Here is a 26,970-nt window from a genome sequence, read left to right as displayed (position 1 = left end):
TATGCAAATCATTTACAAAAGCTGCTCAACTGTAATTTTTTAAAACTTTCTTACATGTTTTTTTCGATGCAATATTCATTTTAATCCTACTTAAAACTGAAGGCCTGGGTCGCTCAGTGGAAGTGGCATTTACATCCTCTGTGCTAGAATGCCTGAAGACAGACTTCAGATTAAGACTAGCTGCTGACTAGAGGAACTTTTTCTACACCTTTCTTCAACCAGCTCCCAAGTTAGTCAATCTCTGGCACAGGCAATGAGGTTTTTCCTCCTGGAAACTTGAGTTTTTCATCCCATAAACTCAACAAAATCAACTGTAAAACCCACACTATTTCAGACAATAACATATTAGGGACCACAAGATGGCAGCACTTGTTTGCCAGTCTCTTCATCGGTTACTGCTTACAATTAGTGATAGTTTTGGGTCAGCTATCTCTGATTGACTAACTTTTGGAGATTGAACTGCCCATTCAGTATCCAAAAGTTACTGAATGCAGCCTTTTGGCTGCAGAGCAGATGCGCTAACCACGCCGGCAAAATATACAAATATTTAAATATACAGAATAATTTTATATCTGTGATCACAGTAAAGAGCAAGTGAAAATGTCACTACCACAAAATTTATGCTAATCTTATGCTAATTATAAAAATTTATGCTAATTATGTGAACCAAAAGATTCAAAGTTAGTGTAATTTTGTTGTCTGCATTTTAATGTTCTTAACAAAAACAAGCAAAAGTCTCTCATCAACTATTTGTTAAAGACATAATACTATTGCACATACATTTTCTTTTTCCGCTTCCTCTGATGGCATATTCACTGGAACAATTTTCTTTTCTTCTGTTTCCTCCTCCTTAGTTTTCAGATGTATATCATTCACTTTCTTTAAGGGAGAGCTTCCTTGACTGTCAGCTAGAAATTAACAGAGCCCTTGAAATTTTTCATTTTCTGAATATTTATGAAAAAAAAAACTACTCTGAATAATCAACACATATAATGACACAGGAAAATCTTTCCACACAAAAAATAGATTAGAGATTCTATTTGTTGATGAATTTTAATGAATATGTAACCCAAATCAGGATGAAAAAGGTATCTAATAATTACCTGTATGTATAATAAAAGTAAATATTAACTCACTACAGCAAACTAGGGGAAAAGTCTCAAAGCATCAATGCTATGGGAATTAACTACTGCAAACACCTTCTACTATAGCAAATTATCTTTGTGGAAGGTTTGCTATAATGGGGCAACCTGACTGTAGTATTTGGACACACAGTATACTAAAATATCACCTATTTAAACACATCCTCTCCCACCTAGAATACATATGCACAACCTACTGTTGCCATGGAAGCATCTTAAAATTTCTTATATGCTGTCACCTTATATAATAGACTGCATCTAATCCTAATGCTATACTATAAAATCATTTAGAAACCAGTCCTCCAATAAAAGTTACCAATCACAAAATGGGATATCTAGAAGCAAATAAAATCATCCTACCATGATTTAAAATTGTTTTGTGAAAATAATCATACATCCAAATTGATTTAAATAACTGTCAATTAAGAAAGTTATAATGTATGTGATAGTTTTTACATGATCTATGTGCAAGAGCAATAAAATATGCAATTAATTTTAATTATTGGCAATTTAATTCATTGGTATTTATACAAAGTCTCAAATGTTATGACCGTCATCCTAATAGTTCTCCACCCCCCCCCCCCCCCAACTGCCACATGGCATAGCATGGACCCCATAAGACTTTTGAATGTTGCAGGAGTTATGCTGTACAACATCAAGATTGCTTCTTGTAGATCTTTGGGTAGAAGGTTCAAATACAACTCTTTCAATTCACATAATTGCAAAAATATTCTATGGAATTCAAATCTTGCAGCGATGGTAACACTTGGAAGTCGCTATAGTATTCAGTTACTCTTGAATGATGTTATGGTGTATTATTCTGCTGGAACATATACACCTCTTCATGGTGACATGACATTCACCATGAAGAGGTGTATTTGTTGATCAGCCACAATGGGTAGGTACTTGTGGCATTCATAGCCCAGTCTAGAGGTATCACGTCTCAGGATATTCCTAGGAAAATATCTGCATACCATAATGTTAGTGCCTCCCTGTTTCTGCTAGACCATAACATCAAGGTTATGATGTTATATTCCAGCTGGTTTTTCGTGTTTCTCCAGATTTTTTTGCCTAACCTTCCATCTACCTCCATGCAGCATAACTGAAAAAAAATTCCTCCAAAAAGGTTTCTTAAATCTTCAATGACATCTTTGATATGCAAATTATAAACAAAGTCATCTATGATTTAGGCATAAGGATGTGTATCTTGACTAGGCACCTACTTCAGAGGCATGTCATGGGTTTGCACAGTGTGAGAACTTAAATTCACCACAAGCATCAATGAGGCATAGATGCCCACCATTACTCCAGCAACAACCCATCTCAAACAATTACAACTTGCAGCTCTTAAAAAAACATCAATAAACTTCTATCTCAGTCCTCACCCCCACACATGGCATTAATGTGCTTATAGGTCTCGACCTCTCGTGTATGGGATTAATATATATATAAAAAAAGCAACTATCCTACTACTGGAGCATCTTAACTACAGCACTCCACAAATAGTTTATTATACTGAGTTTACAGCATACTGCTACTGTATCTATTGTGAGACAACCTCGTCAAGCAGCATGTAACAGAAGGAACTCTAGGTCATAAAGTATTAGTATCTGATGATAGTGTCAGAGGAGGTTTCAGTTAAAGACATTCTGTCTCTGGTGAGTGACACTGATCATGTGATACTCATTTGGAAAGTGAGTAAGTTTATGAATGTTCAATTCAAAAAAATGTTACATGTTTAACTACAAAAGCATAAAATTACCACCAATTGAGGAGTATGCTGGGTTCTGAGCAATGGCTGTTGGATGGGAAGAATATCAACAGTGCAATAAATCTAATTCTAATGTCAAGTTTAATTCTCAGATCTTCATAATGTGATCCATACAGATGATTAGCAGTGCCATGCACCCTTGTCATACCCCTGAGTTTAAATCAAATCATCTTCCTCCTGTACCTCCAAGTTCTGCTGACTTGAAACTTAAATACAGATATTTTTTGCAACTCCCATCAACAAAAGGTTGTGAAACTATGGAACATGAGTACCATGGGTGAGCTAAGGATTTTTTTTTTCTCTGTTCACTGTTCTAGTTTCCAGCAATAGAAAAGCTCCCTATTTTTATTAATTTTATTTTTTTACATAATCTGAAAACACTGCTCTAGACACCAAAAATGGAAATTGCTCAAGCCAATTCAGTTCGTCCAATAAGTGAAAATGCAGTCTCATATCATATGAAGTGCATCTCTGATGTAGAGACAATCACAAACATTCATGCCCATGATAGTATTTGAATCTAGAGCCTGCTGATTGGAGAGCAGATAAACTAACCTCTTGGCCAATTGGATTAGATAATATATTGGTCTGTATAAAGTCTCATTTATCTCAAAACTATGGCATTTTGAATCACCTTATTATGCCTTTTCACGATGTACAAAACAAATCTAAATCCTTTTTTATATTCCTATGATTTCTAAACTATTTGTCTTCTGACAATTTTTATTTAATCTGAACCCAAAATGATCATCCCCAAGTTTCTCTTCTGCAATTTTTCTTAGCTTCTTCAAGTATGACTGCATAAATCTTACCCCAAATATTGAATACAGAAACGTCTCTATAACTCAACCATATTTACTTTAGCAGATAGTATGTAAGGTCTCTACTCCAATCATCCAAAATTTAATATTCTGCCCATTCTGATGCAGTTACCAATGTAAAACTTATTTTTTGGGCCAAATATCATCTACTCCAGTTGCCTTTCTTCATTTCAGGTTTCTGATGGCCTTTTCTACCAAGTGATACTGAATCCTAAATATTTTTTTTCCACTCTGTCAACTGCTTATTTCATTTAACAATCTTTCAAAGTAATTACTCTGAACAACCAGAATATATTTTCAGTTTTTGTCATCTTTATCATTTCCAATTCCTTCCACATTACTTACTTCCACTACAAACTTCTGTAAATAGCTTCCAGAATATTTTACCATATTCATTATCGTCTATATTAACTTACCAGTCTTCTCATTACTTTTGTTTAGATGGTTTTATATATAGTTTAGTTTTGTAGAATTTTTCTTTGTACATCTTGTGACTTACTTGACAGGAACTTTTGAAACTTTCTTCTTTTCCAAAACTACCTCTTACTTCTTGAGTCTACCATGGAGTTCTGATTTCTACATCTCTCGGCCAAATGATCCAATGTTTTCTTCATATTTTGACATGCACTTTCTAAGGTCTGATTCTTGTTTTCATACTTTGTTTCTTCAAAATATTTATATAAATGAGTTTGCAGTTAACCTCTAAAAGTTGATTGTGCTTACCAGTGCTTTCTTTCCTCTCTCTCTCTCCTGGTGTATTTTCCTCTATTATTATTATTTTATATTAATGCATTCTTATATAAAATAGAAAACATCAATATGAAAGGTGATATAAAACAACAGAAAATGAAACTGTGTGGTACAAGGTCAGATGAGTCCATCACAATACGAAGTGGAGGGCAAAGAGATTGGAAAAGTACATGGCACATATCAAGAAAGGTAAATCAAGAAATTATAACAATAATCATTGGATCTCATCCATAAAGACTGCAGTCCCTCCAGTATAAAATGAAAGTTTGTTTTATTATCAGCATTCTTAAATTTTTATATGTTTATCTAAAACCAGTTATTTTATGTTTGTAATACAATACCGCTCATTAGTATTTTATATAATTCATTTTGCAGCAATAGTCAATGTGCTGTGCAGGCTAGGGCTAGTATACTCAATGCTGGAGCTGCATTCAATGCAGACTACACCAAACCTCTACCTAGTGGAGATAACGTAGTGGGGTAATGTGATTTATGTGCAGTTTGGGCTGGTAGCATTGCAGCCTGAGATACGTTGCTACTACACAAGCACAAACAACACAAATTAACATCGTCATAGGTAAATATTGTGTGGGTTTTCTTTTTTCTATTTAATTCTAGCATTTAATTTATATCTTTGTAGAAATGAACGAAGAGAAGAATTCTGTTAAATATTGTTAAATTCCATTATATTTTAGTTTTAGTAATGATATAATTTTTTCAATCCATTTTTTTTTCTTTTTTTTTTGAGTTTTATTGCTACAGCCTCACCACTACAAATTCTTACGAGCCACCACTGATAATAATAAAGATGGGTGAGAAAGGACAAAAAATGGTTAAAGGGGTAGGGTACTAAATGGTTATTCCATGATCAGGGGTATACTAAGCAAGTGAGTAATGAAAGTGTGTTTTATATATGAAGGCCATGTGTAAACAGGTAACACAAGTGGATAATGATTTTGCCGTTCAGTACAAAACTGACTTAGAATACACAAAAGAGATGATAGAAGATTGGGAGGAGGGGGGGGCAGAGGTGGATTAAGTGGGTGTTGGACCTGGCATCTGCCAATGGCCCTGAGCTCGGACGAAGATCAAAACTCAAATAAAAAAAGGAAACTACTTAACATGCTTGGAAGACCTAAGTGAATATGACAATTTTCATATTATCTATGGATTTCAATGCTTACCTAGATCACCCCACACACATCCAGGAGTATACCAAATTAAATACAGTTGCAACTTTCTGTACACAGGTAAAAAAAAAGGATGTTTAATCTATTGTGGAAAAACAGGCCTTTCTGATCGTGCTCTGGAGACTTCCCATAGGACTTTTACATCCAAACAGAACATGATTTGAAAGACAATTTAAAGAAATGCATGCCACCTTCAATAAACAACCAAATCTAAACGGGAATAGCAGCCTTAAAATCTCTAAGGTTTGGTGTATTTGGAGTAATCATCCAATTCTGAAAACTAGAGAAGGCTATCAGTTATTTGCTGCTTTGATGCAGGCAGATCTTCAGGACTAATGAAATGCCAACAAGAGAACTCCAGAAAGTACCTCCCCAGTACGACTGTACAAATTCCTATTTCTGCACTAACAGGACTCAAGGCTAATTATAAATAACAAGACTTTGGGTAAGAGATAAGTAAAAAGGACTTACCTTGTGAAATGAAATGATAGGCTTTATCAAACTATCATATAATAGAAAAAAAGTGAAAGGACTAATAAATAGGACTCCAAGGAAATTAATATTCTAGCAGTAAGATTTTAATTTCTGAATTATTACTGTGCTGGTGTAATTCCCCTCTCAACGAGAATTCATTTTGGGCAAATTAACTGCCACCAGACCTTTTTACAGCAGTGCTTTTGTATAGCATGTTATGCATACACTCCTGAAAGGTCAATTTAAAACAGAAGTTGTGTCCATAAATCTAGTATAATGAATATTGTTAAATTCCATTGAAAGAAACAATCGCAGTAGTTTCTTATGATGCTTAAATCCTCATATACCAATATAAATTTGAATAATTGTAACTCAAGAGATCCATATAACACTACTCAGAAAAGATATCTAACAAATAGAATAAAGTTCTGTTTGCCAGCCTGGTTGGAAGAGTGGCTAGCAGCATATCTGCTCTCCAACCAAAAGGCTGCGGGTTCAAATCCCACCACTGGCATGGATGTTTGTGATTGTCTGTGAAAATACTACTAGTGGTGGTGGGCAGTAGATGCCATTGGTGTAGATAATATGGTTCGCTGTGAATGGAGAGTTGTGGAGTAGGTGCCCTCCGTCGAGTCTTTGGACTCCTTGGAGGTGTCACATAATAATAATAAAATTATTTATTCCTTGGCACAAATTTAATAAAAATCAGAGGAAATTTTCTTACATCTAAAGGCCAACTATATAAACAAATTTATAGTTTACTGATAGGATAAGGCATATCTTCAATGTTCACTATATCAAATAGAGACCCAAAACCATCAAAGATTACTTGCAAAAATTCAATGCTGAAAAAACACTCACTGTAGAAGAACCAAGTAACACCAATTTTCTTAATGAAAAAAATAAATAAATAAATCATAAAATACTAAAATTTAATGTCTATCACAAATCTTTCAATACTGGAAATCGAAACTACAGTTATTCCTTAAACAATGAAATAAGTAATAGTCTATTCTCAATATCTAGCCACAAAAGGTATCCATCTCAAGAAGAATTACAAAAAAAAAAAAGCATCTCTTAAGAAAAATTTCTAAAGAATCATTATAAAAGTATCAAAAAGTAGAAAATTTGTAACCTATAACAAAATAAAAACTCACTTTAGGAGCTTTTTTTTTTTTTTTTTTATGTTGGGCCCATACACAGGAGGTTGATTGGTCAACCTATAGTACATTAGTACTGTGTATGGGTGGTGGGTTGGGAAAGGAGAAATTTGTTTACATTTGATTTGAATGATTTTAAATTGTATTCATTGGGAAACACAGCAAGTGGGAGACTCTTCCACAGTGCAGCAGTTGCAGGGATGAAGGAAGAGGAAAAGAAATTTGTTCTATTTGTTTCTAGGTGTACTGTGAAGGGATGTTGTGCAGCAGCTGCACATGTTCCAATGAGCTTAGTGAATTATTGATGTTATTTCGGATGAGCATTTCCCATGGAAATATTTGTAGAATATACTTACTGCAGAGACCAAATGTCTGTGTGAAAGTGGGGGGGGGGGGAGTTGGTAAGGGATGGATCATTGATAAATCTAATTGCCCGCCTCTGTATTGAGTCGAGCATTTTGAGAGAGCTTTTAGGGGCCCCACCCCATATGTGGGAGCAGTATTCAATAGTTGGGCAGATTTGTGACGTATAATGTTAGTAGCTGTTCAGAGGTGAAGTAACGTCTTGAGTGAAAGAAAAATCCTAGTTTTCTTGAGGCTGAGGATGCAATGTTTGAGATATGTTTGTGCCAGGAGAGGTTTGATGTGAAGGCGATTCCAAGGAGCAAGATCTCAAGCTGTCTGGAAATTTGGGTATCGTCGAAAAGGATACTGGGAAAAAGTTGTTCTTTTTTATGGGAAATAGTACAGAACTGGGTTTTGTTGGTATTGAAATTTATGAGGTTATCCGAACCCCATTGTAGGATGGCTTGCGGATCGGAGTTGAGGATGGTGGTGGTTGATGTTCTGTAGGGTGAGGCTTATCAAATGCAAGCGAGGAGTGTAGTGTGCTGTCATCTGCACACTACCTGAGAGGACAGAACCTTGTGGGACCCCAGCATTAATTGAGTGGTGCAAGAATAGGGAGCCATCCACCATCACACACAGTGTGCGTCCAGACAGAAAACTGGCGATCCACCTACAGAAGTCCTGGGTCAGACCGAATGATGGTAGTTTGCCTAGTAGGCCTTTGTGCCAGACCCGGTCAAAGGCTTTGGAGATATCTAGTGCAACCACTTGAGATTCGCCAAACCTCTCCATAGCATTTGTCCAAAGATGGGTGACATATGCGAATAGATCTCCTGTTGATCGGCAGTGGCGGAATCATACTGGTGGTAATTTATTTGGCGAGTGTCTTCAAGATAGTGTAGGAGGTGGGAATTGATGATTTTTTCCATTACTTTTGACAGGACTGAGGTAAGCGAGATAGGGCGGTAATTGGATGGCAGTGACTTGTCACCCTTCTTGGGAATGGGCTGAATATTGGCCAATTTCCAGTTTGTGGGATAGATTCCAGTGGAGTAGGAGAGTATATACAGGTGACATAGGATAGGGGTCAGTTCTGGAGCACAATTTTTCAGAACAATTGGGGGAATGCCATCGGGTCCAGGAGACTTTTTTGTGTCTAATTGGGACAGTAGTTTTCTGATTTCATCCTGGCAAAAGGATATAGGGGGCATTGTATGTTAGGTGTCTGGAATGGTTGGGGGACATTTACCATTGTCAGTTATGCATGCATTTGAAGCAAAGTATGAGGCCAGAAGATTGGCTTTTTCTGTGGATGATGAAGCAGTAGAGCCATCAGGGTGTGATAGGGGTGGGAATAGTGTTGGACAGAAGTTACGGCCAATTGCTTTGGCAAGAGACCAAAAGGCTGGGCTGCCGTTTGGACAGGCTGCTAGTTTCCTGCTTTTTGCTCTTTCGAACTCTGTTTTGGAAGCATTGATTGTTTTTTTTTTTGCATCTATTACGGGCTTCGGTGTAAGCTTTGAAGGAGGATGAGGTTCTTGATTTCAGCAATTGTGGTATGTCTGGTGTTTCATCTCTACAGCCTTGGCACATCTTTTGGAGAACCAGGGTTTCGTTAGGGAATGGTAGTTCAGAGTGTTGTGTGGAATGTATGTATTCATGCCGGCGAGGATTACTTTGGTAATAAGCTCGGTGCATATGTTTGGGTTGGAAGGCCGGAAGCAATAGTCCAACCATGGGAATGCGTGCGGAGGCTGTCCCACTTGGCACTGTTATAGTTATGAGTTATAGCTATGAGCGAATTATATAATAAATTCCCACAAAATATTATTTACAGAAGAGCTTGCATGTTAAAATAACCGTTTAAGATTACACAGCAGTATTCAGTATAAAAAGAGCAAAGCGGGGGGGGAGGGGTATGAAATTCTTTCAAACATGACAGAATACACTGCTCTTATTACTAATAGTTCACACACAATACAGTTTGATGTGTCCTTTGCTGATGAACAAAAAGATAGTTTTGTTCATCAGCAAATAATGAAATAAACTAATTGTTGCATTATCAGGTCACATGATTTTTGAAAAGTAATTGCAAAACTTCAGTCATATTCAGCATAGTTGAATTTTTATAATTAATTTTATTCTTCACTTCAATTCTTCCATTATTATTTTCTGATAACTATACAGTTCTGTATGTTGTCTGTATATTGCTACACCAAAAATTTACAACACTCTTATTTTTTTTATGCTTTAATTCTCATGTTTTGCCTTCTCTGATGCAAGCAATAAACTAAACAATCCTTGTTTCACTTTTTGCAAAGCTTTGCATGATTTATAATAAATACCTGTAAGGAGAATCACAATGGAATCAGTTTAAACTTTTATACCATTTTAGGTATAAAACCTGGGGCAGAGCTGACTACTACAAGGTGCACCCCCCCATGTGGTGGATAGGGGAGTGACCTTTAGATATAAAGGCTAGCAGCAAGATAAGCAGGAAAACCTGACGAATAGGCAGTCACGGACAACAGCAGTAGTCACTAACAGGGCATGGGGGAACAGCTGCAAAAACACTGTCTCACTCAAAACCTGACATTACCCCAAGGACAGTACTACGTCATGGAGAGTCGGTGCTGCCAGAAAAGCACTCATATATGATGATGGTCCACCAACATCATCATCAACAGAGAAGATGAGGAGGAAAAACCAAGCAGAAGGCCAAATGGTTATCATCTTCACTCAGCAGGTAGAAGATCCTCTACAAGGGCAATGGTTGGTGAACATAGCCAAGTTAAATGGTTATTGCGGGTGAAAAAGGCAAGGGGAAACCACTTCACTACTAATCTCAAATAAAGTAGCACATGGAAGAATGCCTACAACTGATATGCGAACTGGCAACTATGGGACTGTTACCTCAACAAGTGTCATGCCCAGCAGGAGAGATGACAAGGACTCTCAGGTCATTAGCATGCAAAATCCATGTATCAACATAGCCACACGGAATGTACACATCCTACTATGAGAAGTAAAGCTAGAGAATTTGAAAAATGAAATGAGAAAAAATAAAATAAATATCATAGGAGTAAGTGAAGCAAGTCGGAAAGATGGAGAATTTCAAAGCAATGAATACAGAGTAATTCATACAGGCAGCAAAAATGGACAGGGCAGGCCAGCATTTCTAAAGGATAAACAGGCAACCAAAGCACTGATGGAAGTAGAGGTAATCAGTAAAAGGGTGCATGATGGCAAGATTATCAGCCAAACCAGTGGATCTGATAATAATACAAGTATACATGCCAGCATCGAGACATAATGAAGATGAAGTGGAAGAAATCTACAAATAAATCGGACTATTGGGAAAGACAAAAACAAAAGAAAATATAGTGATAACGGGAGACGGGAATGCTACAGTTGGAGAAGAAGAAACACCTGACGTCAGTGGAAAGTTTGGCTTTGGAACAAGAAACGAAAGAGGACAAAGACAAATAGACTTCTGTAAACTACAAAAACCTTATGATCGCTAACTCCTGGTTTGAAGCCTCTTTCACACTTGGACGAGTCCAGGGGAACAAAAAAGATTTCAAATCAACTACATCGTTGTAAATAGCAGCACCGGAACCAAGTTAAGAAAGCTATGGCTTCTCCAGGAGCAAATATAGGATCTGATCACAACCTAGTAATGATGAAAAGCCAACTAAAATGGAAAAATCACCAAAACTGGAAAGAAATGCAATGTAGAAATTTTAAAAGAAAAGGAAATGAAACAAAGATTCAGAGATTGCACCAACAGATACTGCCACACTCTGGAAAGACATTAAAACAATAATAAATGGAGCTGCAGAAGAATACATAGGAATAAAACCACAATAACCAAAAAAGCCATGGATCACTACTGAAATATTAAACAAATGGAAGAAAGACAAAAATGGAAAAATATTAATGTACAAAAAAAACTCAAAAATGAAGTGGACAGAGAATGCAGAAAAGCTAAACTGGTGGAATCAACAAAGCAAGGAAATAGAAAAACTAAGAAGAAGTGATATAACCTACAGGAAGACAAAGAATGTTACACACAAACACAGAAATATAACCACTTATGCTAAATGGCAAACCCAATAACAGATCCTGAGAAAAAGAAGAAAAGATGCCAAGAATATGTACATGAACTGTATAAAGAAACAAAATCACTCCTGCAATTACCAGAAAGGAAAGACAAACTCATAAATAATATAATGCAAATTACTTGTGATGAATTCAACAATGCACTCAACTACTGCAACAACTAAGGCACCAGGCAGGCAGAGATGGAATATCAATCAAATTAATTAAGGAAGCAAGTGAACAGTAAAAGACAAGGTAATACCAGTACCAGCTGATATTTTTGAAAAAGGAATGTGGCTGAAAGTTTTATGCTCTCTGATGGCAACCATCCCTAAAAAGACAAAATCAATAGAATGTACCCACTATAGAACAATAAGCTTAGTATGGCATACATCAAAAATATTCCTAAAAATAATAAAAGACCAACTGGAATCAAAATTTGAAACCTATCTCAAATAAAACCAATTTGGTTTTGGATAAAAATGAGGAAAGGAAGCCAGGACAATTCTGGCATTAAGGCATCTCGGTGAACTTATGATAGAACAAGGATGACACCTGTATATATGCTTTATAGACTACAAAAAAAATTTGACATGCTCTCATGGCATAAACTCTTCCCATTGCTGAGAGAGAGAGAGAGATAGGAGTAGAAGAGCAAATAATAAAGTTGATCTGCAGCTGTATACACACCAAACTGCAGTAGTGTCTCTACAAGAGGAATGGTCAGAACCAGCTAAAATTGAGAGAGGTGTAAGACAAGAATGCCTACTCTCTCCAATCCTTTTTAACATTGTTGCAGACAAAATGATGAGAAAGATTTCAATAAAGAGTATGGAATTGTGATAAATGGCAAAAGAGTAAATGTTATTAAATTTGCAGATGACCAAGCAATAATAGCAGATTGCTCTAAGGGACTGGAGAAAATGCTGAAAGGAATAAATAACAAGATATTTGAATATGGCATGAGAATAAACTTCACAAAAACAAAGGCAATGATAATAGGAAAAGAAACCCATACTGTGAACATCAGAATAGAAGATAAACTCATTAAGCAAGTAACTTCCTTTCAATACTTGGGACAACTGATCACAGAAGATGCACACTGCACAAAAGAAGTGAAATTAAGAATTGCACAGGCAAAAAAAAAGCATTTTACGATAAATATCACATACTCTAACAAAGCAAACTGACTTTGGAAACCTGGACACTCCTTAAACAAGACGTGAAATACATAGAGTCCTTCAAGATGTGGTGCTGGAGATGATTAATGAAAGTGAGTTGGGAAGAAAAGAAAATCAACAAAAAGTTCTCAAAGAAGTTGGAGAAGAAAAAAGTATAATGGAGACCATAAAGATGAGGAGAATCAAATGGATAAGACACCTACTAAGACGTAACAATTTCCTCAAAATAGTAATAGAACGGAAAATCCTGGGTAAAAGAACGAGGGGAAGACCAAGAATGAATATCATCAAACAACTATGTGAAGATTAGAGAACAAGAAGATATGAAGAGAATCGCCAACCAATCCATGGACTGAAGGACCACACAATGACAACCTTTTTAGGTAAATAGCACACTTTTTTTTTTTTTTTAAGTTTATGCAGTTAATTCTCTCAGACACACATAGGGCTCTAATCACATGTTGAAATGTCAGCTTAAGAATAAATGCAAAATTGCACAACATTAGAAGGTGGAAGTTTCTAAGCAGGGGAAAGCTATCTTACAAGTAAACAAAAGTATCTGGTCTTAAGTTCCCAGAAATGACAGATCAATGTTATTGTTTTCCTTAAATATTTGATATTGAAAACTTATAAAAGAATCACAAAAAAGTTGTGGCCTAACTTCAATCATGGCAGCAACGAAATGTTGTACTTTAATTCCCCCCCCCCTTTAAATTTTCCAATTAAAGGTGAATTTTTTGTCTGGAGTTTGGAATATGTATTAGATTATCATTATTTCTCATTATAATGGAGAAAGTCGTTACTCCAGTTCATTTCACAGAAAAACAGGAGAAAGGTGCTACTCTTATATAAGACCTGCTAACTCGTTTCAGTTTGAAAACACTTTATAAACAATCCTTTGATGCTACACTCATATCATTCTAAACAAAGGGCACTATTATCCTTCCATTGGTATCTCCATGGTGGCATCTTCTTAAAAAAAATGATGTATTCTTTTGTGCATGCACAAAAAGTCTTTTTTATAGTTTTGATAAAATTTATAATTTATAATTTCTCATCTGTGGATAGTAATCTCAACTATCCACAGATGAGAAACTATCCTCATCTGTGGATAGTTTTAGTACTCTAAAAGTAAGAAATATGGCAAGATCTTATAAAAACAATTCAAGAATGCTAGTTTCACTCCTAAAACTACAAATTTCCTGGACATAAATTTACCACTTGCTACAACAATTAAAGTTCCCTTTCTACATTTAATTATGGATAGTTTTTAGTTTCCAATTTTTTTTTATAAATATCCTTTCTTTTCACAGAGCTTACATTACAGTTTGCAGAAACTGTTTAATATCTAACTGCAAAACAAAACTAATATCTAACATTTCAAAAATTTTTGAACCGGATTATCTAACCTTTCTTATAATGCATGGTGATATATATATCCAAAAGTAGGTGCACTATGGATTATGGGATACTGAGGCAATCTGATATGAAGTCAAGAAACTCTACATACAAGTATCTAGTCATAAAGATACCTCATGTGCAAACTTCTGTTTGCTCACACCTGGGTAAAGAATTAAAACAAAAGAACATAACCTCCTGTAAAGTATATTTTATAATGCATGTGTGATTTCGATTCAGTGTTTAAAAGACATGATTATTTTTAATTGCATAGAGCCAAATTCTTCTACTACTGGACTACCTATCCCCGAACTGTTAATGTTGTTAAATTCTTCTATGTTAATAAAATTTATTAACTACAGTGATCTCTCAATTAGCTAGCCTTCAAATGACTGAACCTTCAATTAACCAACTTCATTGAATTAATGTGTCAGACTTCTGGTGCAGTACCATGTAACTGTACCTTCAATTATGTAACAGGCAAATTAATTTCCTGCTGTGGTCAGATAATCGAGGGATTACTGTATTTTCAAACAACATCCTTTATTGAATAGATCTCAGTTTGCTTAATGCCTTTTCTATAAATACTTTACAGTCTCTTCCAATTCTCCTCATACTTAAAACGAACTGCAACAAAATCATTTATTTACAGTCATATTCACTGTATTATTTCTCCCTCTTCATTTCATTCTTGCTCTGATCCAGGAAACAAGCTCTCTCTCTCTCACCTATAGCATTTGCCAGATGCTATGATCATGTAGTTGTTGTGGTCTCATATTGTGTGGCGAATATCATCTCCTTCATAGCACTCTTATCCATGAAACTTTGAAAAATGATGGTATGAAGGAGATGATATTCGCCACACAATATGAGACCACAACAACTACATGATCATAGCAAACGAAATGGCAAAAAAAGTACCTTGTTTAGTTAACTAGAGCAAGGATCCCAGATTATCTAACCTTTAATCCAACCAGTACCGACAATCTTATCCATTAAAGGTTGACAGCCAAAAGTAGATAAACTATCATAAAGAACAAAGCAAAAATTAACTTATAGCTTTATTAATACACAAACACACAACCTTTGAATATACAAACATATGCTCAAAAAAGGACCCTTACATGATGGTTCTGCTATTGCATTCTGCTGACCATTATCAGTTAAGTTTTCAGTTAAAGTATGTTGTTCTGTTTCTCCAGTATTTGAAGACAGTAACTCCTCTCGCTTACGGTTTTTCTTTTCTTTCTTGGATAACAGTTTCACCCACTCTCCTACAAATAATTATTAGAAATTTATATTGTTGAATGGCAAACTGATACTTATAAAAATCAAATTTTGTTAAAAAAATACTAATATAAATAAATTAATCTATAAAATAAATCTGTTCTGTTTCTGTAAAGCAACAATAAATTTGTATGATGATCATTCTATGACCACTTTGTATCATACAAACAATTATTTCAAGAAGCTTAACGTTTTACTGCATAATCATTCTATTTACATATGCATCTTCAGAAATCCTACAACCACACATGACCTAACCTCCTGGACAAAGTACAATCTTCAGATTAAGATATAACAGTCCTAGAAATGAGACTATGTGGTCTTCTATAGATCCATAAAGTAAATGTTCCTTTAAGATGTATTGTATATTTTACTGGCTGTCCAACTTGCAGACTTTCAAAGTAACTATCAAAAGTTCTCTCTTCAATTACTGGGAATTCAACATTTGTTAAAAAAAACTCAGTCCAAGAACAAGATTTCTTGAATTATATATTACTACTGACAGACCTTTTTCATTAGTTTTGATGTGGTTTCAACTCTTTATATATATCTCTCTTATAGATATATTAGTTATGTTCTGTATCATTACAATAAAGTTATGTAAAGATTTTTCTCCAGATATTTGAAAATTGTTCAGCTTAACTATAAATGTTGAGTACTTTTCCTACCAAAATAAACTGTGCAAATAAATTGACGGCACTGCAGTGAGTTAGCCTATCTCTGCCACCTTAGCCAACTAATATATGGAACATTCAGAACAGCATGTACTTACCTTCTCCCCAAGTATGGCTTCAAAGCGTTGATGACATATTCACTATGGAACTCTTCTTTATCTGAGCTCCATTTTTTTAATTGAGCAATTTACTGTTAAAATATAATACAACAAAAAAACTTCAAATTTCTAGATGTTTGTATCCAAAGACAACCTAATAGCAGTTTTTATATAAAGAAAAGTACAGAGAGGTTGATGCCGTTTCATTATCATCCATCAAATAGCTTTAGTGCATTGTATACATACACACACCTTATACTCCACCGGCTTTTCTAAATATAACTTATTAGAACATTTTATCTCTAGCAGTTACAACTCAAACATAAAAGTAATTGATATTTCGGCTTTCATCCCAGTTCTTCAGAGGAAGCTTCCAGTCTCTTCATTCTGTATGTCAAAGGATTGGTAACCTTCTACACCATAACCTTCAAGTCTACTTCTGTCCAATTTGCAAATAAATTCATTCTTAAACTCCCCAAAGGATAAATATCCTCAATTGTCCTATTCAAGAATTTAGAGAATTCCATGCTCATATGGTCTCTCTTATGATGAGCAGACAGGTAACAATCTGCTCAAATACATTTGGGAAGCAAATCATGATTATATCTAGCTCCATGATTCTGATAAGTCAGGTCTAGTCCAGTCACATCATACCTACCCTAGCCTCATCAATTTTGTGCAGTATAACCCCTCTAATATAATCTTCTTGTCAGCCATTTTCTGTCCACTGCTAGATGAAGGCCTCCTCCAGTTCTTTCCACCACCTTTCTCTGTTCTTGGCAATGGTTGACCAACTTTCCCAATAAACTCTGACAGTTCATCACTCCACCTTCTTTTAGGGCGTCCTTCGTTTCCCTTCTTTAGAAATCCAGTTCGTAAGTATGGTGGTCCATCGCTCATCTTCTCTTCTGGATAAATGTCTGGCCCATTTCCATTTCAGTCGCTTGTGGTGAAGAATGATGTCAGTGATGCGAGTCTGGCTTCTTATCTTTTAATGTGATGCCTAGCATCAACCTCTCCATTTTTCTTTGAGTTGTTAATTTATTTGCCAGTGCTCTTGTTAGCAACCAAGTTTTGCAACCATATGAGATGAGGCAGTCTTGGGGCAGTTCTGGGCAACAGGAAAAATCTAAAGAAAGCCATCAGTCATGACATGCAGTAAACTTCCAGAGAAGAAACTGGCTCTTTTTTTCTTTTTTTTAATGTGAATCTCACCAGTATGATTTGTAAACTTTTCATATATTTAGTACTTTGGATGGGTTACAGATAATCCACCCTGAAGCCACTTCATGCATCCAGTAACACTTCACACTCCAACAGGTAGTGGTCTTACATCAATTAACAGAAGTTATCACCCAAAAACTTTCAAACACATTTATGCCAGGGTGGAATCTAAATCCACAAGCCTCTACACCAGACTCAAACAATATCCACAACTAATAACACAGAATTTAGATCTATAAATCATCATCAAATTCCTGACATGTACCTTCAGGGGATGTACAGGATATTATGATAGTACGGTATGAATAGAGAGCCTGCATAGCTCAGCTGGTATAGATGAAGCCCTTTGGTCAGAAAGACCTGGATTCAATTCCCGTCCAAGATGTGAGGAACCTTTATCTAGTCTCTTTAGACTAAAGGTGAGTTAACCAGTCTCATATGGAGGTAGTGGGTCTTTCACCCTGGAAACTCATGTTTTTCATCCCTTAGAACAGGCAAACCAGCCCCATGAACACACATGGATTTACAGTCATGAATACTTACAACAATGTGGAAGAGATAGGTCCTTACATTATCCTTATGCCTGTAGTCAATCATGAGTCACATCATGGTAGTCAACCTCATACACAAAGACAACACATGATGATGATGATATGAATAGATACTTCATTACTAACTTCATATCAACAATTTTCATCCAAATCAATCTGCTATCTGTCAAGACTCCAAATCAGACCTTATATTTCTGTATTCTAAGGCACTTCTTAGTGTATCAATCCACCTAGATTTTGGTCATCCTCTGGGACTTTTTCCTGCCAACCTGGCAGAGAACAATTGTTTTACTAATCTTTCTTCGCCTATTCTGCTTAAGTGACCATATCACCTGAGAGTAGCCCTGCTAACAAAGTCAAGTTCTTTCCTAATATTCTCATTTTCAATACTGCCATTTATTCACTCTCCCTTAATATTTCTCAGAACTCAGAATCTGGAAATCTCATATCTGTGATTTCCAGATTTTGGTCAAGTGTTTTATTTCTAACCCAACTCTCTTATCAGTAAGTTAAAATTGGTTTGAACACAGTCTTGTATACTTTCTTTTAAGGTTACATGGTGCTCAGTATTCATAGTGAAGACTTTACTTATAATTAAAAAATACTTTGCCCACCTTGCACCTTCCATACATTGCCCATCCAGGTGTTTTACAAAATTCAGTGCACTGACAATCTACCTTACATAAGGGAAACAAGATGCACCATCCCAATAAGAAAAGATGAACATAAACGCCAACTTAAATTCCTCCACTATGGTAAAACAGGCTTCAGACCACACACTTCAAACATATCACAGAACAGAATTGGTTACAGAAAGTAACAGAATTGGTGCCTTTCCAGTTATTACTGGAAAGGCACCAATTCTGTTAATAATTCCAAGAATCTGGATGACTCATCTTCAACCCATATAGCATTCAGAACAATCCTAAACCAGAAGAAAACTTTAATATGAGAGGACTTTAGAAATTGTTTAATGTAGTTGCATTATGAAACCAGGTGATTTTTTTTTCATCTCTATATTATTATAGTAGTAATATGCATAAAAAGTTTATTTTATTTTGTGAATTAATTCTTAATTTTGTATATATTTTATTTAGTAATATTTTTATTTATTTTTTCACCTGAGGTCAGGCTAGGGTACATAATTAGCAAAGTATTTATATTCATCTTACTTTTGTGTAGTAATGTCATGTAGTTTGTATCCTTAGTTTGTATCATGTAGTTTGTACATAGGTATGTTTTCCTGATGATGACCTTCATAAGAGGTCAAAATGTGGAATATTATTTTCTTAATTATAAGTAATTATTCCAACGTGTGTTTTTGCCTCCATAAATTCTTCACTGTCTTGTATATAGTTAATTTAGTATTTTGACTAATTTCTCTCTTATTCCATATAAATTTATTCAGCTGACTTCCTACTATACCAGCTTTAATAATTCTGTTATCATCAAATTCCTGATATGCACCCTCAGAGGGTATACAGAATAATTATGACAGTACTACATGAAAAAGTTACACCATTAATAACTTCCAATCAACAATTTTCCTTTATATTAATTTGTTATCTGTCAAGATTCCAATATTATCCGATCTTATATTCCTATCTTTTAAGACACTTTTTACTGTATCAATCCATTGACATCTTGATCTTTCTCTGGGTCTTTTCCCTGCAAACCTGGCAAAGAACAGTTGTTTTGCTAATCTTTCCTTTCCCATTCTGTTTAAGTGACCATGCCAACTGAGATTAGCTTTGCTAACAGATTCCAAAATGCTAACAATGGCAAGTTCTTTCCTAATATCCTCAATTTTAATGTGATACTACCATTGATGACACTAATCTTTCTCAGAACTCTCATATCAATGGTTTCCAGTCTCTGATAAAGTGTTTTATTTCTAACCCAGCTCCCAGATCCATAAGTTAAAATTGGTAACACAGTCTTGTATACAGCTAATTTAGTGTTTTGACAACTTTCTTTCTTATTCCATATAAATTTATTCTGCTGACTTCCTATCATATCAGCATTACTAATTCTTGTCCATTTCCATACTTAATTTATCATCTTCACTAAAAATTGTGCCTAAATAGCTGAAATATTTTATTTGTTCTTAAGTTCATCATTCAGGATACAGTTCATGTTTTCAATGTTTCTGCCTATTTTTGTTGTCTTTTTATCGTTGATTTTCATACCAAATTTATTACAACAGTTATTCAATTTAGTCAGAGAATCTTGAAGACTTGCACTGGATTTATTCAGAAGTATAACATCATCTGCATAAAGTAAAGAGCTAAGATTAATATTAATTTTGATAACAGATTTAATACCCCTTTCCTTAATAATGTGATCCATATAGATAATGAATAACAGTGGAGATAATGTGCACCCTACCCTTGTCGTACACCTGATTTTATCTCAAACCATCTTCCTATACCTCCAAGTCCAACTGCTGACTTACAGCTCAAATAGAGACTATGTATTGCTTGATATAATGCCCCATTGACACCATATAAATGTAGTGTATTGAACAGCTTCTCTCTTGGCACCTTATCATATGCCTTTTCCAGATCAACAAAACTTAAATACAAATCCTTGTTATATTCCCAAGATGTCTCAACTATCTGTCTTAAAGTGAAAATCTGATCACGTCCACCTCTATTTGGCCTAAATCCAGCTTGTTCTTCATCAAACTCCCTTCCAAAATTTTTCTTAGCTGTTTCTCAAGTATACTTGTATAAATCTTACCTGAAACACTCAGTATTTCCTTACTGAGTGTTTCAGGTAAGATTTATGGTCTCACATTTAATTTTATTTCCCTTTTTATAGATGGGTACCATGAGAGATCTGCTCCAATCCTCTGAATTATGCTATGCAGCCACTGTAAAACTTAAATACATTTTAATTTTTACAGTAATAACATTAAAAACTTATATCTCCATTTGAGCATTCTGGCCAAATTTCATCTACTTCAGCTGCCTTTCCATATTTCAGGTTTTTGATGACTTTTTCTACTTCAAGTATGGATATGTATTCCTAACCGCATTCCTATTGGGAGTTTTATAACATCATGCTGACACTTTGTTTCATTTAGCAGTCTTTCCAAGTAATTAGTCCAGACATCTAGAATATTTTATCATCAGTTTTCATATCACCTTTATCATCTCTGATTCCTTTTAGAGTACTCTTTCCTCCATTTCTAAGTGTTTTCAGAATATTGTGCCACCTTCCTGATATTTATTTTCTATGTTCTTACCAAAATCTTCTGTTGTCTATTTCCATATTTGCCATCCTCATTAAAAATTTTGGATAGGTAGCTAATATGTTTTACTTGTTCTATAGGTTCTCCTTTCAGGATACAGTTGATATTATCAGTGTTTCTGGTCATTTTCATTGTCTTTCTTTTATATTGCTGATGTTCATACTAAATTTATAGTGGTGTCCAAAATCTAAGGACAAAGACTATTTCTGAAGATTACAACCACAAATTCATTCCATCCAAATCAGTTTATGGCAATTTGTATAACTGACGATTTTGAGTAGAAAGTAGGTACACACTCAAATCGCAGGCAAAGGGGTCACATGATAATACTCAACAGGCAGTGCTAAGCAAATTGCGTTCAAAGGAATAAAAGTGCAAACTTGGATGTCTTATAATGTCTCAAAGACATCGTTCGTCAAGATGATTTCATGGAGGGAAGAATTATTGGAAAGCTTGAAGGCAGCCACAGAATTACTGATATTGCTAGAGAGTTTGGAATCTCACAGTGCTGTACAGGCTCTGCATAGTGTTTCAAAACAATGGAATGTATTCCAGACATTTGCTAAGAGGTTGCTCTCACTCTTTCATGGAGCATGAAGGCAGGAAACTGTGGTAAGACGTCTGCAGCAGGTAGGCCTATATGCCTGAAGGCCTGTAGTCTGCATTCCTTTATCCACAGCTCATCATAGAGCATGTTATCAGTGGTGTGGTATCCATAAAAATTGGACATGACACCAATGGGCTAATGTACTCGTCAATGAGTCATTTTAGTCTTTCCTCCAATTCTAAATGATACCTGATCTGGCATGAAAGTGGTATTGCTTACCATCACAAGAATGTTCTTGAAAGGGATAGATACGACAGTGCTGAAGTCATAGTGTGGGGAAGAATTATTGCTTAATGGATGCACCTAGTTACAAGTATTGGAAAAAGGGATTATGACTGGTGAACAATATTGAAACAAAGTTCTTCAATGTCTGTTTGATGGTCAGATGGTGCTGTAGGCAAAGAATTCATTTTTATGGATGACACTGTCACACCATGTTGTACACGAGCAGTGGAGATACTTCTTGAGATTGAGGATATTAATCGAATCAAGTGGTCAGCATGCTCCACAGATCTCAAACCCATAGATTATGTTTGGGACACACATTGCTTCTGAAAATTCCCCTCTAGAAAACAAACAAGGCCTTGCTCTGGAGGAGTGGGCCAGTTTGCCTCAAGAACTCCTGAATCACTTGGTGCTAAGCATGTCATGACATTGTGAGAACTGCATCTTAGTTCAGAGTGGACATAATCCAAACTGAAATGTCTCTCCACATAGTTTTCTGTAAGCACTGTACATCAATTTCTTAACTACGTCCTTGGGAAATTTGTAACTTTTGCCAAAAACATATTGCAATTTAATTTGTACAAAATTTATAACATGTTTTTTGTGTAATATAATTTATTAGTATACTAGCAATAAATTTATGTCCACATTTGGCTGTAGTTGTGAAAATTTTTTCATATTAGGTAAAAATGTAGTTCGTCCTTAGCTTATGAACACCAGTGTATTACAACAGTTATTAACTTTAGTCAGTGAATTGTGCAGACTTGTACTAGATTTATTTAAGAATATAACATCATCTGCATAAAGAAAAGAACTGAGATTAACTTATTGTTGAAAGTTTTTCCACTTGGTTATGCTATAAATTAAAGATGGCAAGAAATTATATTCTTGGTTTAATCCTTTACCTAAGTGTAAACAAACAAAGTTTGCACCTGAAGTATTTTCAGGACAAGGCAATTTGTATATAGAAGCTTCTCTATAAGAGTTCCACATATACCCTGTCAAAATGTTGAACAGCTTTCCTTCTGCCACCTTGTCATATAAGAGATCTATAAATCCTTGTTACATTATCAAGAACTCTTAATTATTTGTCTTAAAGTGAAAATCTGATCCTGACAGCCTCTATTTCAGTAAAGGATTAAACCAAGAATATAATTTCTTGGCATATTTAATTTATACTATTTATAACCAAGTGGAAAAACTTCCCTCTAATCCAGAGTATTTTAATAATAAGGTGTGACACCTTCTGGCTAAATCCAATCATCCAGAATTCAATCGTAACCATACCTTCTGAATTATGCAGTGCAGCCACTGTAAAACTTTTATACCTCCATATATGAAAGGTAATTAAAATTAAAAGGAACACACGTATTAACCACAGTGAAAATTATTTAATTGTAAATATTTCATCCTAAGTATCTTAGGACATCATCAGTACAGTAGTTTTAAACAATAATAGGAATAACATACAGTTAGGCCGCATGATTACAATAGAATCTCATTAAACGTGCATAACATGCTACAGAAGTAAAAAAAAAAAAAAAAAAAAAAAAAAAATTATTTAACACAATTTTGTATGACAATTTCCCATACTTTAGGAATAGTAAGAACGTCGTTGCAGTTTAAGTTTGGTCTGTGTAGTAGGGCTTCAGAACTTTCTTTAAAGATTTATGTAAAAGTTTAGACTTTTCCCAATGGATCCTATGGTTTGGATTTTCAATTCCGTGTTGAGAGAGACCAGATTTCTGCGGTTTGAAAAGACAAATGTGGTCTTGATGTTCCAAGATGCGTTTCTGAACAGACCTACCTGTCTGTCCAAAGTAAGATAATTTGCATGAGCATGGAATCTCATAAACACCAGGCAACATCAAAGGTGAGAGTTTGTCCTTAGAAGTTTTGTTATTTAAAAAAAAAAATATATATATATATATATATATGAAAGGTCTGTTGGAAGCAGCAAGAAAGAAATGTGTGAGAGAGTAAAAATTATAGGACTGCTACCCAGATATGACAGTACTGAGTTAAGAAGGAGGGTGATAATAGCAAATGATTTCACAGGCAGGCTGTGTAGAAGAAATGGATGCGAGTTTTTAGATGTGTGAAGTATGTTTAATGGCAGAAAAGACTTGTATAAGAGGGATGGCCTGCACTTGAACTCATTTAGCATCAGGAGCCTGGAGAAATTACTTCTTGGTATGAGACCTAATGCGGAGTCACGGAAACTAGATCATCAAGGGAGGAATGAGAAAAATATGTGTGAAAGTTCAGCTATGGTATGCAAACATGATAAAGATATGAATGTCTTCGAACATGGTTATGTATGTGGTGAAGGGGTGGAAAAATATGCTTTGGGTTTTGACCTTTTAAGGATGTCTGGGGAGGGAAAAGAGAAAATTCTAAAACAAGACCAAATAGAATGCATATCTAATTATAAAAATAGGCTAGGTGGTAATTTATTATGTCTATACACAAATGCCAGGAGCATTAGAAACAAAGGAGTTGAATTCGTTGCTTTATTGAATACAATGTGACATAAGACTGTTGGCATCAGTGATACCTGGCTATCAGAATCAGATATGGTAACTCGGATTGAGTGTAATGGTTATACTATTTTTAGGAATGACCAGAAGAGATAGGAGAGGAGGAAGGTGACTACTAATGATATCAGATGACTTAAGTCCAGTTAGGGTAGAAACACAAGAAAACAATGATGGTAACGATGTCCGATGCAGCGGTGAGTTTGAGTATCTGGTGTGAAGTGGAGGTTAACAGAATGAAATATATGGTGGGGTGTTGCTACAGACCTAGTGGTTCAGTTGCAGGGGACGAAGAAATGCATCGCCCAATTTAGCCTTATGGGTATGAAATGAGTGATTATTATGGGTAACTAATTTTCCAAACATTGATTGGATAGAAGAGAAACCTCATGATAAAAAGAAGAGGAATTTATTGAATCGTTGCGAGACAACTTTCTCAAGCAGCATGTGAAAGAAGTAACTCAAGCAGCATATAAAAGAAGAAAGAAGAAATAGCATCAGAAGGGTTCTCTGTTAAGAATATGGCTATTTTACCACCAATTGGGAACAGTGATTATGGTGTGCTTTCTTGGGAAGTATCCAATTGTATTGATGCTCAGATTAGAACAGGTTACATGCTGAACTGCAAAGCTAGAAATTATGATCAACTTAGGAGAATACTATCTTTGGTCCCATGGTATCAGTTACTGAATGGAAAAAATGTCAGCAATGCATGGGATTCTTTGAAAAAGTGCTTATATGAGGCAGCATCTGAATGTATCCCTAGTGTTCAAAGAATAAATAGGTTGGGAGTGAAATGGATGTGCAACCTTATTAAGCAAGAGATCCACAAGAAGATGATGATGTGGAAAGAATATCATGAGAATAAGAGTGAGAGGAGTTATGAAACATATAAACCTCAGGCCAAAAAAGTAACAAAATCAGAGTATGAAAGAAATTGGCCATGTAAGCTAAAGGCAATCCAAAAGAATTTTATCATTATGCTGTAAGCAAAAGAAAGAATGGATATGAAAGAATAACTTTATTGAATGCAGATGGTACTCGTGTTGAAAAGCTAATGAGATTGTTCAGTTAACGGGTGCTCACTTTGCTAAGATATATAAATCATGTGTATGTAACATGGTGCACAGTGCTACTGCTACACTGGATGAAGAGTTAGAAATTCATGAAAATGAGGTTAAAGAGCTGTTGCATAACCTGGATAAGAATTTGTCTATAGGGATAGATGGAATATCAGCCTGTTTGCTAAAGAATGTTCAGCCGAATAGGCTAGGCCTTTCACATGTTTTTATAACTTGAGTCTCAGCTCAGGAATGGAAGGAATGTATGATAGTTCCATTGTACAAGGGTGGTGCAAAAACTGATGTGTCTAACTACTACCAACCTATCAGTATCTCTGGTGTGGTAGTGAAAATTTTAGAAAACTATTTCTGTATGCAAGTAAGAACTTGCATACAGAAATGGGTAGATAAACATGCTATAACTCTGCAAGGAGCAGCATGGGTTTACTAAAGGAAGGTCATGTTTTAGCAATTTGCTCATATTTTATAACAATGTTACAGCCGAGTTGGATAAGGGAAATAGATACAATATGAAAATGTTGGATTTTTCCAAGGCATTTGATAGGATACCACACAAAAGGCTGTTGCATAAACTGGAGAATATGTGATTGGAATATAAACTCTTGACTTGGATTGGGAATGGTTGATAGACAGATAACAAAAAGTGGTATACAGTGGGTGTGAATCTGCCAGATTTAAAGATAACCAGTGGTGTACCTCAGGGTTTTAATATTCGGCTATAAATTACCTTCCCTTAAATTCATTCACAGTAGATACACTCACTATCCCCTAAAGGCACACTATTCCACTCACTCACTGTTCTCCCAGAGAGCAGTGAGTGAATGGAATATCTGTCTGTCAACCATCATCTAGCTCTTACCCCTTTCTTGGCTGTGAACAAACTTAACTCCCATGGATGATCCCATGTTCTCTCCCTACCTTCCATATAACGAAAAATTTCATCAGATGATATCTTATAACACCCATTCAAAAGATATAATAGACTTCTATCATATCACCCCCTCATTCTGCTGTTAACCATAGTTCTGCAATCCACATACTCGCAATCTGTCCTCATAATCTAAATCCATAATCCAGATTTAATCTTTGTAAC

General features: G+C 35.3%; 1 protein-coding gene across 2 annotated transcripts in view; it reads right to left on the bottom strand.

Annotated features, from left to right (window-relative positions):
* LOC150095200 (uncharacterized) overlaps positions 1-26,970 on the bottom strand; it is a 113,543-nt gene that overhangs the window by 49,184 nt on the left and 37,389 nt on the right. For both annotated transcript variants that reach the window (XM_090410489.1, XM_090410490.1), the window contains exons 4-5: positions 15,461-15,610; positions 781-908 (exon numbers count right to left, since the gene is read on the bottom strand). In XM_090410489.1, the coding sequence (XP_090266615.1) occupies positions 781-908; positions 15,461-15,610 (278 nt within the window). The remainder of the gene's footprint in view (positions 1-780; positions 909-15,460; positions 15,611-26,970) is intronic.

The sequence above is a fragment of the Typopeltis vanoorti genome, chromosome 20 (assembly GCF_054136105.1).
Source record: "Typopeltis vanoorti isolate ZY-2024b chromosome 20, IOZ_Tvanoo_1.0, whole genome shotgun sequence".
Lineage (NCBI taxonomy): Eukaryota > Metazoa > Arthropoda > Arachnida > Uropygi > Thelyphonidae > Typopeltis > Typopeltis vanoorti.
The sequence above is the reverse complement of the archived record's forward strand: the minus strand, read 5'-3'. Positions and strand labels throughout refer to the sequence as shown.